The sequence below is a fragment of the Caretta caretta genome, chromosome 8 (assembly GCF_965140235.1).
Source record: "Caretta caretta isolate rCarCar2 chromosome 8, rCarCar1.hap1, whole genome shotgun sequence".
Taxonomy (NCBI): Eukaryota; Metazoa; Chordata; order Testudines; family Cheloniidae; genus Caretta; species Caretta caretta.
Window position 1 is genome coordinate 64,194,738 of NC_134213.1, and position 19,513 is coordinate 64,214,250.

Genomic DNA, 19,513 nt, shown 5'->3' on the forward strand with positions numbered 1-19,513 from the left:
TGGGAATGAGCGACAGGGGATGGATCACTTGATGATTACCTTTTCTGTTCATTCCCTCTGGGGCACCTGGCATTGGCCACTATTGGAAGACAGGATACTGGGCTAGATGGACCTTTGGTCTGACCTAGTAAGGCCGTTCTTATGGTGAGCACATGATCCTCTATGCATACTGGTGATGGTGAGGCAATATTAAAGGTCATGATATCTGTCTTATTGCGGTTGATTTTCAGTCCAATTTGCTGGCGGAATGTGTTGAGTTGGGTTGTTTTTTCTTGTATATGGTGTTTTGTATGTGATAGGAGAGCGAGATCATCTGTGAAGTCCAGGTCTTCAAGGAATAAGAAGGGTGTCCATCTAATGCCTCTAGGCATGTATTCTGTTGTACACCACATTATCCTGTCGATGGTAATGTTGAAGAGGATTGCAGACATGACACACCCCTGACGTACTCCTGTTTTGACTTCAAAACTGAGCTCACTGTAATCAATACTGTATGTAAAGTTGGAATAGAAGCTTTTGATGATGTTGATGATACGGAGAGGGATTCCATGTGTCCACAGACTGCACTATAGGCTGGTCCTGTGAATTCTGTCAAAAGCCTTCTCAAAGTCTATGACATTTATGTAGAGTTGTCGTTGCCATTCTAAGCATTGTTCTATTATGTTTCATAGAGTGAAGGTCTGGTCTGTGCATCCACACATTTTCTGAAAACCGGCTTGCTCTTTTCTGAAAATGCTATCAACTGCCTCTTATAAATGCTGGACTATGATCTTACACAAAAGCTTGCTTGGCACATTTGTGCTGGAAATGGCCCACCTTGATTATCATACACATTGTAAGAGAGTGATCACTTTAGGTAAGCTATTACCAACAGGAGAGTGGGTTTGTTTGGGGTGGGTGAAGGGGCGGGGGGGGGGGAGAAAACCTGGATTTGTGCTGGAAATGGCCCACCTTGATTATCATACATAGTGTAAGGAGAGTGATCACTTTACATAAGCTATTACCAGCCGGAGAGTGGGGTGGGGGGAGAGAAAACCTTTTGTAGTGATAAACACCCATTTTTTCATGATTTGTGTGTATAAAAACAAACATCTTCTGTATTTTCCACAGTATGCATCCGATGAAGTGAGCTGTAGCTCACGAAAGCTTATGCTCAAATAAATTGGTTAGTCTCTAAGGTGCCACAAGTACTCCTTTTCTTTTTAGATAAAAGTGAGATACTAGTAGAGGGTGCTGGAGAAGTGCTACTCAGTGTTTATTATTATTATAGCATTCTGTAGGTGCACACAGCAAGGAATTTGAGATAGCTAAAACGTGTAAAATATTCATATAGCAACTGAATGACAAGGAAGTATAGACAAGGATGCTTAAAAAGGGAGGGAAAGCTGTATGCTGCACAATAAGTGAGAAGGGGCAACATGAAATGAAGTATAAGATAAAGAGAGTGGTTAGCAGCAAGATTTGGGAGGAGAGTAGGAATTTGGGATGGAGCAGTATAAGGAAATGTCATAGCCAGGGAGGAAGTTATAATTTATAAGACTGAGAATAAGGAGCTTCACTTTGACGAAGAAAAAGAGATCAAGTTAAAGAAGGGCTTTAAACAGTGGTAGAGTGGTTGACATGGTCACAGCAGCAAGAGAGCAGATTAAAAGGGGCAAGTTTTGAATGTGGGGGTCAGGGAACTTGCAGCAGTCAACGTGGTGAGTAGCTGTGTGATATTTCACTTCTTCGATGTGTTCACTAAAGGCGACAGGATTTTTTTTTTAATTGAAAGTGGGGATTAGAGGGGGTGCGTGCACGCACGTAGTTTAGTGTCATGATAGTAGTAAACTACTAGCAATTTGGAGATTGGTATTGTGTTGAGTGTATGTATTGATTTCTTTCAATTTTATTGTTTTCATTCTTGGGAGGAAATACAACTTGAACAATGCAAAGTTAATGATTTTGTGTGTATGCAAATAGAGAGGAATAAGTGACACTTCTTACAAAGCTTAGGTGTGAGGAGAGAGAAGCTGAATACAGTCCTGGAAGATGGACAGGAGTTGGGAGGTATCACGGTCATAGGGAAGTGAGGGAGAGGAGTTTGGAGGACAGGCAAATGTTATTACAAACTAAGGGCCTAATGCTGCACCCATTTAAGTCAATAGGAATTTTTCCACTATCTATAATGGGAGCAAGATCAGGCCCTAAATAATTATCTTAATATTTTAATTTAGACTTTGATGATGTGTTTCATATATGCCAAGAATATAATATGGAATATTTATGCTGTTTTCCACAGAAGAGGAAAAAAACTGTGGACTACCACTCCCTATTACCAAAAGGAGAGCTGTCAATATAGACCGTCACCAGTATGTTCATGGAGATACAGTGAAATATGAATGTGAAGAAAACCATGTAATTGTTGGGGCAAAGACAGTGAAGTGTCTTAGTGGAGAATGGACATCCCGACTTTCAGGTGTTGGTAAACTATTTAGATATTACTTTAAACATTAACAATTTTAATGGAGACTCTTCATCAATATTTAGGCAGATACAATTTATAAAGATATTTAGACCATTCTTTACATGCCATATAGCTGATGCATTGGTTTGATGGTGAGTTTATGATTTTTAATTAGCAATTGCTAAGGTCCCAATTCTGAAAAGACTCATGACCATGCTTACCTTTATGCAAGTTGTCCAATTAAAGTCATGGGGTATTCACAATGTGTGCAAAGTTAAGCACTTGAGTAAAAGCAATAATGACTTTCAACAGGGTTTGCTTGACCCCCACCTTTCTATGTATCTTTCCAACAGAGGCAACTCAGTAGCATCTTGGAAAACTTTGGGATGTAATGAAGCTGGGTGTATGTATTTTCTTTAGGTGCTAGATGGCTTTTAAAAATCGTTTTGGAAGTTTCCAACAATTCTTAGAGTCAGGATGTGAGATATTAATCACATCCTCTGACCTCTGGTAGGTGTACATCAGATCTTTTCACATCTGAACTATGTTTTTGGCTCCTTCCTCTAATTCTCTCATTTAAAGTAACACAATACACACACTATGAAAGCCAGATAACTTAATGTTTTATTGTTTAAAACTAAAATAAACTTTTCTTAGTTACAAAAAGTTCAGTTTAGATCAAGATATACAGCATGGGTCAGATCCGTAGCTGCTGTAAACTCTCAGAGACAATTTACACCAGTTGAGGTTCCGCCGTCATGTATGTACATTTTTCTTAAAGGGTTGTGTTACTGAACAAGATTTAAGCTGTATATTTCTGCATTATTCACTATGATTTAAAACAATATATTTTGTCTATAATTGTGTTGAGAATTGCTTTTTACTCAACAAACACAGTTTGCTTAGCTTACACAATTGTTAGAGAAGCTTTGATTATAACTCTCAGAGACCCCTGATCAAGGCTATAAGACTTGGTGCCACACATCAACTTTAAGTTTCATATGCACCTTTCTGGGATACTGATTATTTCAAACAAACAGTCTCTCTAGAGAGATGAAACCAATGGTGCTCATGGTTCTAAATATATGATGAGGGCTTCCATTCCTGCACATCTCTCTAAACAGTTGGGGGAAGGAAGAAATCAAAGCTTGTGTTGCTGTTATTTCACACAGTAAAAGGGATACTATCAACTTAAAAATCATATTTCTTCCCTAAAATATTTCCCTCCTATTTAGGATGACCAGACAGCAAGTGTGAAAAATCGGGACAGGAGGTGGGGGGTAATAGGAGCCTAGATAAGAAAAAAAAACCAAAATCGGAACTGTCCCTATACAATTGAGACATCTGGCCACCCTACCCTTTTGCTACAAGTATACAAACTAAAAACACTTTGGGACACATCCATTCACTTACTGTGCAGAGACATGGGTGCTGCAGGGGTTCTGTCTCACACCCACAGGCTGTAAGAAGAAACTAGAGCATGGTTGGGGCTCCTCTGGTTTTATGCCCTCGGCTACCGGACATTGGAGAGCATCCAGGACGCAGGCGCACCAGACTTGGAATACATGTGATTAGCTAATTTTTCCCAGATAACTTTGTATACGTCCTATATTGTAAACTGTAATTGAACTCAGTGAGGGAGTGACACCTCCCCCCCCCCCATTTTGTAAATACTCTCTGGAAGCTTGAAGTGCTTCTCAGAAAAACCTCACTGCTTAATGATATCTGACCAGCGAATAACCAGTGCTAAACTACATGGGTGCTTCTGTCACTGGCAGATCCTGGCCCTTGATTCATAAGCTGCTAGCACCACCTATCAGAATAGGTTTCAGAGGAACAGCCGTGTTAGTCTGTATTCGCAAAAAGAAAAGGAGTACTTGTGGCACCTTAGAGACTAACCAATTTATTTGAGCATGAGCTTTCGTGAGCTACAGCTCACTTCATCAGACGCATACCGTGGAAACTGCAGCAGACTTTATATATACACAGAGAATATGAAACAATACCTCCTCCCACCCCACTGTCCTGCTGGTAATAGCTTATCTAAAGTGATCAACAGGTGGGCCATTTCCAGCACAAATCCAGGTTTTCTCACCCTCCACCCCCCCACACAAATTCACTCTCCTGCTGGTGCTAGCCCATCCAAAGTGACAACTCTTTACATAATCAAGTCGGGCTATTTCCTGCATAAATCCAGGTTTTCTCACATCCCCCCCACCCCCATACACACACAAACTCACTCTCCTGCTGGTAATAGCTCATCTAAACTGACCACTCTCCAAGTTTAAATCCGACTTGGATTTAAACTTGGAGAGTGGTCAGTTTAGATGAGCTATTACCAGCAGGAGAGTGAGTTTGTGTGTGTATGGGGGTGGGGGGGATGTGAGAAAACCTGGATTTATGCAGGAAATAGCCCGACTTGATTATGTAAAGAGTTGTCACTTTGGATGGGCTAGCACCAGCAGGAGAGTGAATTTGTGTGGGGGGGTGGAGGGTGAGAAAACCTGGATTTGTGCTGGAAATGGCCCACCTGTTGATCACTTTAGATAAGCTATTACCAGCAGGACAGTGGGGTGGGAGGAGGTATTGTTTCATATTCTCTGTGTATATATAAAATCTGCTGCAGTTTCCACGGTATGCGTCTGATGAAGTGAGCTGTAGCTCACGAAAGCTCATGCTCAAATAAATTGGTTAGTCTCTAAGGTGCCACAAGTACTCCTTTTCTTATCAGAATAGGGTTACATAGTGAATTGCATTGTACAGGTGCTTTGTGAGCCCGTGGATCCCAATTGTATGGGGATATGGACCAGTACACTGGGTTATCGGTAGAACATTATTCCATGTGATCACCCAACTTGGCCATCAAATTAACATAATGTGGATGTTATTAAACTGAGGAGTATTGCTCCTCAAATTTTGACTTTTTAGTGTTTTGAGATTTTTTTTTGCCTTAGATTATTATTCTAGACTTTATCGTCTGCTTCTTCCCATAAAGTGAAAACATGATAATAATTTCTGTCTTAGATTAATTCAGCAAGTTATAATGTACTCTATACCCTCTTTTAGTCTTTTTTCCTTTTAGGGAAGTAAGGGTCCCCCCTTCTCCAAGGAATGGAGACATCCCTCCCTTCTTCTTGCCAAAGTCTGCTTCAGTTTCAGCAGGGGAAGACAATTGCCAAACTTCTCAGAAAATACTAGGATCTGAGGCCACCCTCCAGCAAAGCGTCTTTAAGCATAGGTCGTGCCATTGCCATCAAAACTAGCCATGTAGATTTCAAGTAGTAAAAATCTTTCTTAGTGTGAGCCATTCAGGAACAGCAGCAATATCAGTGTGACGCTGTCCCAGACTAAATGCTTCCTCTTAGCTCTGCCACAGATGAACACTGAAAATATCCTGACATGTAAAAAAGAGGGTTTACATGAGGACACAACATTTATCAAAAAGCTAAAACGCAATCGTGTCTGTTGAAGCCATTCCATTTTCTATTAAACAGTCAGGGGTCTACAGAGCCATTGAGAATGACTCTACGGCCCAGTGGTTAGCGATTCACCTGATATATATGAGTCCCAAGTTCAAGTCCCTGTGCTAATGAACATTTTAGTTACTTAATTTCTTAGACAAAGTGGAACGGCTGAATAGGAGAGCTAGGGAGATCAGTAACATTACCAGTGTAATAATGTGAAACTTTTCAGCCACCACACAATTTTGGGGAAATGGCGGGGGGGAGGGGGGAAGGGGAGCATTGTTCAGCTTTTATAGTGCAGGAGTATGCTGCCCCAGGTCTAGAAGGTGGTTTATACATGTAGCATCCCATCAGTGTTCACTGTCTCTTTATTAATTTGTCATTCTCACGTATGTGGATTCTGATAAGTTCATCTCTGTCACACCACTGGTCTAACTTCTAGTTTGTTGCATACAGTAGAAGGTAAGAATAGTCAATTTATTCACATGGTACCCAATGTATGCATCATGTTGCTATTCAATGGGCTGCAGGCTTTCATCTTTGTCTCTTCTTTTCAACAAATCCTAAAATTCCTTCTCACTCGCCTTCAGGTTGGGTTATTAATAAAAAACACGCTCAAACAACAGATTTTTTTAAAAATTGCTAAATGAAATATACAACTCTTTAATTTTCAAAAGGGAAAAAAAAGACATCATAAGTTTAAATTTTCATCAGAGAAGTGAATATAACTGTGTTAGATGTCTAGATAACATTATGGTTGCATGGACTAAAACATTTGAAAGAATGATGACCAATTGCTATTAGGGATGGGTGGAACTCAAAACAGTCTCAAGCTATAAATAAACCTCCGGATGTAGCAATTGGGCTATAAGCCTCCCAAGATCAAGGTTCCTAGTGAGACTTCCAGGAGTTCCTGATCTGGGCCAGAGAGAAAGAGTGCTGCTTTCTGTTTCAGCAAGCAGGAAGTGCGGCCAAGTGTACAATTTCCCTTAAAGCTTCCTTTTCCAATTTTCATAAAAAAAGCTGTAGTTTGAACCTTTTTGCCCATCTGTTGTTACTATTTTATGATTAGTTTAATATACATTGTGACAAAAGAAGTAATTACATGTATCAGTTCAGACAATCTATGTTAAAATGCTGACAAAGGACATAATGTGTGAACATTACAAATAACTGGTTAATGGCTTCTGCTCATCAGATCTGGGTTAAAATTATTTGCTTGATGCTTCTTTTTATTCATTCATAAGTACCTGTCAGAGAAAGAACAAATACTGGAAAATTAATTTAGTACATCAATTTTTTAAAACAAATATGACATACAAATCCCCTATGGGTCTCTCACAGGAACAGAATATTGATTTCAGCACAACTCCTTAAAATTCACACTGGAACAAACTCCAGCAAGAGTAATTGCATTTACTCCTGAACTGCAGTGGTTCAACTACTGTACATATTAAAAACAAGTATTTCATGTTACATATAACTTAAAAGCAGCATAGAAAACCATGCATTGATTTCATACATATTACTGTATTTTATCAGGATCCAGTGTGTAGCTACTAGCATTGGAAAGTGATGGATTTTTTGAAGTAGGGATCTTTATCCTGTTTCATCCTATAACTCTTTATCAGCTTCTTCCAGGCAGCCCTCTTCATTCATATATATATATATATACACACACATATATACACACACACACACACACACATATATATATACACATACACACACATACATAAATGATTTGCTACTGTCCCCAGTGCTATAAAGGGGGCATCATTTCTCAAAAGACATTATCAGCAGGGGTGTGGGAATTATCATAATAATATAGGAGTAAGCCTATTATGGGAGAAAGATCAGCAATTACACATCTTCTATAGCAGAAGACAGGATAACTAGAATCATGTAAGACAAAATAGATTGTTCCATCAATAGATTTGATAGTATTGTTGTATTGGAGGTTGCTTAGCTCACAGTAAGTGTGTCTTTAATCTATGGGTAGTCTCTTCACAGCAATGTACGCCTAGGGTTACTGAGACTCAAATCAGCTGACCTGTGTCAAGGAACCCTCGGCTTGAGCGTCTACACTGCATTTTAACCCTAGGTTAAGGATTTTCTGACTTGTGCTTGAACCTAGGGCTCTGGCATTCAGACCGCAGTGCACAGACCCAAGTCAAAATAACCCTATCCCAGAGTGCCTAGCACCTCCTCCCCACTGTCCAACCGCCCAGTGTCGACACTCTAGCCTTATGAATATGTTGCACTGTGAGAAAACTACTACCAACCCAGTTTCCTAACTGTGATGGTGCTATCGATGGGACTCAGGTGTCCATACAGAGCACATAAATACATACACTGCATAATTAACCCCTTTAGTCTTTAGGCTGTCTAAGTAGAATGACTGCAGTTTGAAAAGATGTTCTACCAAGCTACCATCTAATCTGAGAAATGGGCTCTCCAGCTCTAGGCTGAGTCACATGGGCAGGAAAATGCCCATGAACACCTATTCTGAGGATAAGTCAGAAACCAGTCTCCTGGGCCATTGAACTATTAAAATGAAACTTTTCAATTCTTAAATTTTGAAATGGGATGGTCAATGAAGGTGCGTGTTTTGGTTGGGCTTTATTTATTTTTGTCCATTTTTAAGTTTGACATAAAATACAGGATTCAAAGGAAAAAGACACATATAACCCAGCCTGGCTGCCACTGGCTGCAGAGTGTTAAAGTGCATCCTCAGTGCTTGGGGTGCAGTGTGCTCCACAGGGATCCCTTATCCGTACCCCCTGGGAGACAGGGATGAGGGATCCCCAGGCGGCTGTGTGGAATTTTTGGGCCTGGCTCCCACTCACTGCCCTGACAGCAGGGAGAGGCCAGATTGTTGGAGGATCATCCCTTTCCTGGCTATATTGAGCTGGGAACTCTGCTGCCCCTCCTCCCTGCAGGGCAGCTGCTGAGACCCCACTCCACTCTCAGGCCTCCCTTGCCCTCCCTGGGGCTGTGTGTGCAGGGGTGTCCAGGAAGTGTGCACCAAAATCTGGCTGTGCTCTTGTCACCATGAAGCAGCTGTCTTTGCAAAAAGCTTCTTCTGATCACTCTCCACTGCAAACCATGCAGGCTGTCTGGTGGTGTGCTTTCAGACTGATGTTCAGCAGGCAATGGGTTAATGCTGATCTGAGCTGCTGCCATTTTCAAAGGCAGGTGTGGATTCCATTTGCAATAGAGTGCAGCACCAGAGATTATAGGCATCTAGAGCCCTGAGGGGGATTCCCCAAGGAACTCTGGGATACATCCAGAGGACTTCCAGGACCTGAGACAAGCTGGGGCTATGTGCACACAGGAAAGCAATAGGGCTTGATCCCTGAGTCCTAGCACTACAGGGTCCTGACACCTTAAGTATGAGATCTTGGTTAACACAATTGCTGTGTGGATACAAGAGGGGTTAGGCTTGAGCCAGGGCTCAAGACCAGGTTTAGACTGCTGTGTAGACATACTCAGTGAAGTTGATATGAAAGATGACTATCATGCCTTCAGGCTAAGTGAAGAAGCACTTTCATGCATTTCTGGTTGAGTGGCTTCTCTGGAGACTGATAATAGGAGGGCTGCAGATTAAATGATGGAAGTGTGTGAGTGTAAGTAAGAAGCAGCCAGAAAGCTGCAGAGAACCAGTGGACAGCAAGAGAAGAATTGATAGCATGGCCTGGTAGAAATCCAAAGGAGACCTCCTTGATCAGAACAGTGAATGTAAAGGTAGGCTTGGATTGTGAGCAAGGAAACAGCCTGCTGTTGTCTGATCCAACTGTTCAGAGAAACAGGATGTTATGTACATTCTTTGTAAAAAAACAAGGATTGTGTCATGAAAACACCTGTCTCTACCTCCATTTTTCCTCCTCACACAAATCAAGGCAGAAGACCCTGACTATTGGCTAAACACTTAGGCCAAAAAGGGCAAAGTCAAAGATGGGCAAAAGAAATTAAAACAGGAGATGGAGATTTTGTAAAAAGGTATTGAAGCAGCAATGGGAGCTTTCCTATGAAGGTATGAGAGATGATTCGTAGTCTGAGTTAAAATATTTTTTGGAGCAGCAGATATGAAGTCACTGGGCAGCTTGAGAAGCCCGGCTGTGACATTCCCAGTCTGAAATAGAAAGGCAGATAAATAAGGTGACTAGTAAATTGACTCTCATGGATCAGAAGGGTTCAAAGTAACTATGGGACAACAGGAAAGTTTTCCCCACCATGTAACATGTTAGCAGCGATGAGCTCCAGCAAGGAATTAAAGAGCTACAAAAATCAGCATGAGAGGGAAATCAAAAGGAGCGTAGACCACAATGGAAGTCAGCTGCCTGAATGAGGAATTGGGCCAGCTAGAGAACTTGAGTAAGACAAGAACACTTACAAAACTTTTCTGCTCTGTTGGTAACCTAAACAGGCTCAGATGTCAAAGGAAGATTGTCCCAGCTCAAGTAATAGTGCTCACAAGCAAAGTAACCAGTGAATCTCTTTAACCTACCATTTGTCTTCTTTATTTAGATTGCAAGCTGTCTGGGTCAGGAACCATGATTTCCCACATGTTTTTATGGCACCCATCACAATGGTGCCATTGTATTTTTTAAACGGGAGAAATCCCCAGTAAAAATTAACATGTTTTAGTCAAGTGATTCACCAGTATTGTAGTTTAATTGGAGATCACTTACCTCTTCTCTTACACTTAGGATATGCCAATTTCCCCTCCACACACTTTACTCTAAATGCAGAAGATGTTGGATCCCTCACATATCCATTTTTACAGCCAAATTCAACAAAGTCTCCACTTTCTAAATTCAGTCTAAATTCCAAGCTCCATTTCAGCCCAATATTGTTTTTCTCCATATCTTCTGGGGATGTTATACATAACTCTGGAAATAGAAAAATATAATTTAAGCATGTACATGTTGATCTGTCATTGGAAATTTGGTTCACTAACTGTACTGAGTCTGACCCTGTCTAAAAAGGCTTTACTTAGCTCATTAAAATTGCAAAATATTTTCTGATAAGTTTTGAAACGTAAAAAAGAGAGGGTAAGGTTGAGAGAACAAGAAGGAACTCTAGAAAGGGAGGCTTTCACACCAACCGGGGTCATACTGTGTGAAGGAAAAGAGTGGTGACTGGGACTAAATGAATAGAGAGAGAAGCTGCTGGCCAGATTTGGTTGCCCTCCAAAATTTATTAGGGTCCTAAGGCTTCTTCACAATCAGATGACTGCCACTGTTCTCTGTAATGACTTGGAGACTGACCCTTTCATCATCAAAACTGTGGTTAAACAAGGATGCGTTATTGCCCCAACCCTGCTCTCCATCTATTTAGCAGTCACTCTGGTCCTTGTTAAAGACCACCTCCCTCACTGGAACTGACGTTCAATACAGAATGGATGGGTGGCTTTTTAATCTTAGACGTCTCTGCTCAAAGTCTAAAGTCCTCCAGGTGTCCATTATTGATCTTCAGTATGCTGATGACTGTACCATTCTTACACACACACTGAGAATTCACACCTTCAGTCCACACTACATTTTTTTGAACAAGCTTACTGAAGCCTAGGACTCTCACTTAATATCGAGAAGACTAAAGTGCTCCATCAGTTTGCTTTCTGGCCTTGCACATGATCCACCACAAATCACCATCGAGAGACAGACTTTGGAGATAGTTGAGCACTTCTCCTACCTCAGTAGCCAACACTCTCTAAATGCAAAAATGCCAGTGAGATCCAGCACAGGATCCAGTGTACAAGTGCCTCCTTTGGGAAACTGCTCTGGTGCATTTTCACAGACCATGACCTATGGAAGAACACCAAGATTCAGGTCTATAAGACAGTTGTCATGCCTACACTCCTCTATGGATGCAAAACCTGGGTTATCGACAGCACCTCAAGAGTTTTCAGAGGAACCACCAACGATGCCTCTGAAAGATCCTTCATATCAAGTGGGAAGATTGCCACTTTAATACCAACATCCTCACTGAAGCCAATTCACCAGCATTGAAGCAATGACCCTTATCCACCAACTCTGCTGGGCTGGACATTGTGTGTGGATGCCAGATTCTCACCTACCAAAACAAGCCCTCTATTCTCAGCACCACAGAATCTCAGTATGGTCAGAGATCTTGTGGTGGTCAGAGGAAGTGCTACAAAGAAACACTAGAAGTGTATCTCAAGAAAACGGATGTGGACATCACAAGCTGGGAGGAGCAGGCCACCAATCAAGTACAATGGTGCCACATCCTCCATCAGGCAGTGGCCCGCTTTGAGGAGAAGTGCTTTGCCCTCAAACTGAAATGAGAGACAGAAGAAAACTGTCTCCCAGCAGGCAGCTGACCTGTCAGGAAATGTCAGTACCGACTGTGGGCAGATCTGTGGTTCCAGTCATCTCAGGACCCATATGTAAATCCATGGTAGAGATCATCCTCAAATCGAGGGATCACCGATGATAATCATATTGTATAAAGGAACAGTCTGCTGGAAGCTGGGACCAGATGAGCACAGGGAGACCCACAGACTCTGGTTCTATTTTACAATCTGGCCCCTCTGTGTCACTCAGCTGATGCAAGACGTTTACTGAGGTATAGGCTGTGAAGCTGAAAGCAGGGGGACCAGGGCTGTGACCTGATTGCTTTTTGACTTGGCAAAACCTGATATCACTGTTATCCTGTGTGCCAGGCCACAATTCCAGTGGCTCAGATTTGGAGAGGATGGGGCTAAGGGCTCATGGGCCAGGCCACTTAGGCTCCTGGTGGTGGTGTTGCTGGTGGGGTACCTAGGAAGAGGAGAGTCAGGAGGGAGGCAAATCTATGTCCCACACACACATACCTTAAATACCGTTGCACAGCTCCTGCCCTTAGGAATGGATAAACACAGGAGCTGGGGATTAATTGGTGGAGCTGTGTGTGCCTGAGTCAGAAGCTGCCAGAAAGCCAGTGAACAGCAAGAGAAGTCCTGGAAGAGTGGCTGTGAGGAAAAGCTGTAAGAGTATTTTTTGGACAGAGTGCTGAATGTGAAGCAGGCTTACAACTGTGAGCAAAGAAACTGCCTCATGATGTTTGTTCATTTTGCATTCAGAGAAATAGGACTTTGTTTACATTCTTTGTAAATTAAAAAAACTGCTTCATAGAAAACCTGACTCTAGCCCAATTTCTCTTCCAAACACAAAAAATGAGGTGGAAAACCCTGGGTACTGGCTAACCGCTTACGCCAAAAAGGGTTACATCAAAGGTCAAAAGAAATTAAAACAAGACCTGAAACAGGAGTGGGAGACTTCTCCAAAGAAATTAAAGGAACATTTGGTGGTGTCCCAGAAAGGTATGAGAAATGATTCACAATTTGAAAGAATATATTTGTTGGGCCAGCAACTACAAAGTCTCTAGGCAGATTGGGAATTTTGCCGCTGGGCTTCTCAGTCTAGAATGGCAAGACAGATAAAGGAGGTGACCAGGAAACTGATCCTCATGAATAGAAGGTTTCCCAGTAACTAGAGGAGATCAGGAAAGCTTTTCCCAATATGGTTCTTGTTAACAGTGATGAGCTCCAGCAAAGACTAAAGGAGGTAAAAAATCAGCTTCAGAGGGAAAGCAAATGAGTGCAGACCGCAATGGAAGTCAGCTATCTGAATGAGGAATTGGGCCAGCCAGAGAACTTGGGTAAGACAAGAACACTTACAAAACTTTTCTGCTCTGTTGGTATCCCAAAGAAGCCCACATGTCAAAGGGAGATGGTTCCAGCTCAAGTAATATAGAGGTTACTTTGCTTGTTACCTCTGTCTCTTTAACTCACCATTTGTCTTCTCTATTTTTTTAAACCCTAGAATTTCTCAGTATAAGTTACAAAATTTTAGTCAGGTGATTCACCAATATTGTAGTTTAATTGGTGGTGACTTACCTCTTCTCTTACACTTAGAGATATGCCAAGTTCCCCTCCACACACTGTACTCTAAATGCAGAAGATGTTGGATCCCTCACATATCCATTTTTACAGAGAGACCCACACACCGTGACTCGATTTTACAATCTGGCCCCTCTGTGTCACTCAGCTGATACAAGGGATTTTACTAGGTATAGGCTATAAAGCCAGGGTGGGGGGTACCTGGGCTGTGGCCAGATTGTTTTTTGACTGGTCCTGACCTGATCAGCACTTTGATCCTGTGCGCCAGGTCACAACGCCACTGGCACTGATTTGGAGGGGATGGGATTAGGAGTTTATGGGCCAGGGCACTTAAGCAGCTGGTTGTGGTTGTGTTGGTGGCCTGCGTGAGAAGGGAAGAGGACAGTCAGGAAGAAGGCAAATCTGTGTCCCCCTCACGCACTCCTTAATTTTTGTTGCTTTGCCCATGCCCATAGGGATGAACAAACACAGGAGCTGAGGATTAATTGGTGGAGTTGTTTATGTCTGAGGTAGAAGTTGCCAGAAAGCTGCAGGAAAGCCAGTGGACAGCAAGAGAAGCCCTGGAAGAGAGTAGCCCCGCAGAAAAACTGTGAAAGCATTTTTTGGACAGAGTGCTGAATGTGAAGGCTGGCTTGGAATTGCGATCAAGTAAACTGCCTCCTGTTTGATCCTCCTGTCTTCAGAGGAACAGGACTTTGTGTACACTCAAATAAAAAAAGCTGCATCATAGAAAACCGGACTCTATCCCCTATTCCTCTTCTTAACACAAAAAAGAAGTTGGAAGACCCTGACTATTGGCTAACCACTCAGGCTAAAAAAGGTTACATCAAAGAAGGTCAAGGGAATTAAAACAAGACCTGAAACAGGAGTTGAAGTCTTCACTAAGGAAATTGAAGCAACATTTGGTGGTTTCCCAGAAAGGTATGAGAGATGACTCACAGTCTGAGAGAAAATATTTGTTGGGTCAGCAGCTACAAAGTTTCTAGGCAGATTGAGAAACCCAGCTGCAACACTCCCAGTGTAACATGGCGAGACAGATAATTGAGAGGACCAGCAAACTGACCCTCATGGATAGAAGGTTTCCCAGTAACTCGAAGAGATCATTAAATCTTTCTCCAACATGGAGCTTGCTAACAGTGACGAGATCCAGCAAGGACTTGACTTTAGGAGCTAAAAAAATCAGTTTCAGAGGGAAAGCAAATGAGTGCAGACTGCAGTGGAAGTCAGCTATCTGAATGAGGAATTGGACCAGCTAGAGAACTTGAGTAAGACAAGAAAACTTACAAAACTTTTCTCCTCTGTTGGTAACCTAAACAGGCTCAGATGTCAAAGGAAGATTGTCCCAGCTCAAGTAATAGTGCTCACAAGCAAAGTAACCAGTGAATCTCTTTAATCCACCATTTGTGTTTGATTTAGATTGTAAGCTGTCTGAGTCAGGAAGCATGATTTCCAACATGTTTCTATGGTACCCATCACAATTGTGCCATAGTATTTTTTAAATCTGAGAATTTCCTAGTAAAAATTAATACATCTTTGAGACAGGTAATTTACCAATACTGTCATTTACTGGAGATCACTTACCTCTTCTCTTACATTTAGGATATGCCAATTTCCCCTCCACACACTGTACTCTAAATGGAGAAGATCATGGATCCCTCACATGTTCCCTTTTACAGTCAAATTCAACAGAGTCTCCACTTATAGAATCCAATTTAATTTCCAACTTCCATTTCAGCTGAATATTGTTTTTCTCCATATCTTCTGAGGATGCTGTACCATACCAGCTAGTCACTCAAGCTCTCAAGGGTGGTTGAGGGGAGTTGGGTGGTTTTAGTTGTTAGACACAATAGGCTGTTTGTTCAGTCTTTTAATATGTTTTCACCTGGTTGCATTATCTTAATGATGTGACTGAACTGTGTATTTAATGGTGTATAACCTAAGACAGAAGTTTTTGTCCATAAATACCAATAACGTTGGCTCTGATCATTTTAGTTTGCTTCAAGATTTTTAAATTTGTAATTGTTTCATATTGTTTTGATTTTGCTCTCTGCTTTATCTTGTTCTGCTAAAAGGTCAGTAAGGCTGAGATAGGGAAAACTGAGAGGCTCAGGTAAGAGTGAAAGTAAGACTCTTTCAGAGGGAGAATTCAGAGAAACAGTATCTTATATAGGGACCACAATCGACCATAACGAAAGCGGATATTAGTTCATCTATTTTCTCTGCATTGTTCTTATTCTAAACCTGTGCTATGGCTTGGTAATAATATGACCTTGATTATGCCACCCTTATTGCTGTGCCAATGAAATTCTGGTATATGAAAAGATAAACAAAATGAGCCAGTAGAGTGACACCACTTTTTTTCTGGAAGCTTGAAGATACGTGGTGAAATCCTGTTTCTATTGCAATCAGTGGAATTTTTCCACTGACTTCAAAGGAGTGGGCATTTTCACCAATTGTCTAGCTCATCTGCAAGTGGCAGTGAAACTGCGCACTTAAAAATCAGAAATAGAGAACAGTCAACCATTCATATTCACATTATGTCATGGGTCAAATCCTAATATTGGACTAGGTTCATCAAAGTCAGTGTTAACTATTCAGTATGAGCAGGGGTAACAAAATTTGCCTCTCACCCTTTACTCAGAACTTGCATGGAACATCACAGACTGGAAATTGATTTTGTCTCTGGTTTGTTTGCAAGAGATATTATATTTGTGCATTATAAGACGACAGAAAAACAAGGAAATACGCACTTCTGACTGAGAGTGATATTTTTGATTCCAACAATATCCTCACTACTAGGCTATTTTAGAAATAGGAAATTAAAATACCTTTGCATTCTGGCATTTGGGACCACTTCCCTTCCTCACATGTTACAGTCAGAGATCCAATAAAGCTCAGACCTCGCCCACATTGATAATGCATCCTGTCACCAGGCAAATATCTTTGCTGCTTAGCACCTAGAATCCTACCATCATAAATCTCTGGTGGAGGTGCACATCTCATATCTGAAAAAGAGATACAGGAACATTTAGAGTCAGTGACACATTCCCATGAAGGACCTCAGGTTAATTAAATCACTTATGGTGTTCCATTAGTTGTGTGTAACTTTGATTCAGATTCTCTAGTGATCAACCAGTCCAGTTTATGAGAACATTTTAAATTACAGTGAGGCAAGAAGAGTGTTTGTCATAAATATAAAGGGAAGGGTAATCACCTTTAAAATCCCTCCTGGCCAGAGGAAAAATCCTTTCACCTGTAAAGGGTTAAGAAGCTAAAGGTAACCTCGCTGGCACCTGACCAAAATGACCAATGAGGAGACAAGATACTTTCAAAAGCTGGAAGGAGGGAGAAAAACAAAGGGTCTGCGTCTGTCCATGTGATGCTTTTGCCAGGGACAGAACAGGAATGGAGTCTTAGAACTTAGTAAGTAATCTAGCTAGGTATGTGTTAGATTATGATTTCTTTAAATGGCTGAGAAAATAGCTGTGCTGAATAGAATGAATATTCCTGTCTGTGTGTTTTTTTTTGTAACTTAAGGTTTTGCCTAGAGGGATTCTCTATGTTTTGAATCTAATTACCCTGTAAGGTATTTACCATCCTGATTTACAGAGGTGATTCTTTACTTCTATTAAAAGTCTTCTTGTAAGAAAACTGAATGCTTTTTCATTGTTCTAAGATCCAACGGTTTGGGTCTGTGGTCACCTATGCAAATTGGTGAGGATTTTTACCAAGCCTTCCCCAGGAAGTGGGGTGCAAGGGTTGGGAGGATTTTGGGGGGAAAGACGTTTCCAAACAATGTTTTCTCAGGAACCCAGATAAAGTTTGGTGGTGGCAGTGGAAGTCCAAGGGCAAAGGGTAAAATAGTTTGTACCTTGGGGAAGTTTTAACCTAAGCTGGTAAAAGTAAGCTTAGGAGGTTTTCATGCAGGTCCCCACATCTGTACCCTAGAGTTCAGAATGGGGAAGGAACCTTGACAGGGTTATACACTAGTAAAAACATTTGAGTTAGGATGCATAGAATGAAAGCCAAGCAACGATGGAGATTTATTAAAATAATAATGTTTCTGCAAAAAGCTTGATGAATCAGTGTTTTATCTGTGGGAAAATTTCTGACCAGCTCTATCATACTGTGCTCTTCCTCCCCAACTCACAGAAACTAGTCTGTGGGTTCTCCCTTGGAGTTTATGCTCTGTGCCTGAGGTGGATATGCCAACTAGTCTCTGCCAGACTTGTACCACCCCATCCCCTCCCAAAAAGCAAGAGCAAAGTCCTGTTTCTTTTTCATATCACAAGAATCATTTTATACGTACCTGAGCATACTGGTGGGGCTGTCCATTTTCCTAAGTGGCATGTAATTATTTTGGATCCCGTCATTCCATGAAAACTTTGACATTTGTATTCCACTGAAGAGCCTGCTGCATACACTGGCAATAGGTCAGAAATGATGTCTCCATTTTGACTAGAAGGTGGGGGGCCACACTTTCCTAACACATCTAAAACAAACACAGAACATTGAAACACAGAGTAATATATTAGGGTACTAATTACTTAAAGTGGAAGTTCTAGTAGCACTATTCCCTACCCTAATTATACCTATAAAATCTGAGGCTTCAATAAAGTAAAAGATCAATCTTGCTATTTTTTTAAATTAATGTTTAACTTGCCTCAATTTTCTTTTCTTCCAGGTCTCTTAGTTCCTGATTCCAAGTAGTTACCTCTCTCTCTGTACAGATAACATGGAAGGAAGGGTGGTAAGGCTAGAATATTGGAATTACTCTTCCTGAGAAGTGTTATTCTACCATGAGATCCATGCTTTAGCAAGGCTCAGTCATGTTCATGTATCTTGGGTAGACTATTTCTATGTGCTCTGCATTGGGCTGACTAAGAAGGTGGAGAGGTGCTTACATCTGTCTAGTGATGTTTCCAGTGCAAGATATGGTAGTGGTTATTGTGATATAAGCACTTCTCCACTGAGCTACTTAATATGCATTAAAGAGCAATTTAATATCATAGTCTGGGTGAGCCTAGGAGAAATTAAAAGTTTGTCCCCCTCATTTGGGGTCCTTGTTATACATTGTGCCCTGCATTTGGGCATGGCATGTTGAGAGGCTTGCCCTGAGTTGACTTAAGTTCTTGCCACTCTAAGTTGTCACTAATTAAACTCTAGAGACCACATCCTTGACCCCGGTTAAGGTCTTTTCGCACCACTGGCATGACATGAAAAAAACCTTTAAACTATCCCTAACTGGGAATGGTGAAGATTCCCCCAAGTGTGATTGAGTGGTTTGTCATGGGCAGCCCCAGGATCAAAGGTATAGGACTGTAATTCACAGCACTCCACCTAGTCCTCAGCTGGTAGAAGGTTCCCTATGGCACTTCTCTTGTCAGCACAATTTAGAACAGTCCTTATGCTACTTACAGTTATGGCAGGAACTGTTTCTCCCTGTCATAAATATAAAGGGAAGGGTAAACCCCTTTGAAATCCCTCCTGGCCAGGGGAAAGCTCCTCTCACCTGTAAAGGGTTAAGAAGCTAAAGGTAACCTCGCTGGCACCTGACCAAAATGACCAATGAGGAGACAAGATACTTTCAAAAGCTGGGACGAGGGAGAGGAACAAAGGGTTTGGGTCTGTCTGTGTGCTGCTCTTTGCCAGAGACAGAACAGGAATGGAGTCTTAGAACTTTTAGTAAGTAATCTA

At 41.5% G+C, this 19,513-nt stretch overlaps 1 protein-coding gene across 1 annotated transcript; it reads right to left on the reverse strand.

Moving 5' to 3' along the window:
• Positions 1-6,661: 6,661 nt before the first annotated feature.
• LOC142073110 (complement factor H-related protein 1-like) lies at positions 6,662-18,255 on the reverse strand. Its single transcript, XM_075131977.1, has 4 exons — positions 18,126-18,255; positions 16,645-16,821; positions 10,605-10,805; positions 6,662-7,160 (listed from the first exon to the last, which is right to left on the reverse strand). Exons 1-4 carry the CDS (start codon positions 18,187-18,189, stop codon positions 7,147-7,149), a joined length of 456 nt encoding a protein of 151 aa, XP_074988078.1. The 5' UTR covers positions 18,190-18,255; the 3' UTR covers positions 6,662-7,146.
• Positions 18,256-19,513: the final 1,258 nt, after the last annotated feature.

Excerpts from the sequence above, each read along its gene's own strand:
- LOC142073110 (XM_075131977.1), bottom strand. The coding sequence starts at position 18,189 with ATGACGGGATCCAAAATAATTACATGCCACTTAGGAAAATGGACAGCC. Across the intron at positions 16,822-18,125 it reads AGCCCCACCAGTATGCTCAG|ATATGAGATGTGCACCTCCA; the intron begins GTACGTATAAAA and ends TCTCTTTTTCAG. Across the intron at positions 10,806-16,644 it reads CCAAATGCCAGAATGCAAAG|AGTTATGTATAACATCCCCA; the intron begins GTATTTTAATTT and ends TTCTATTTCCAG.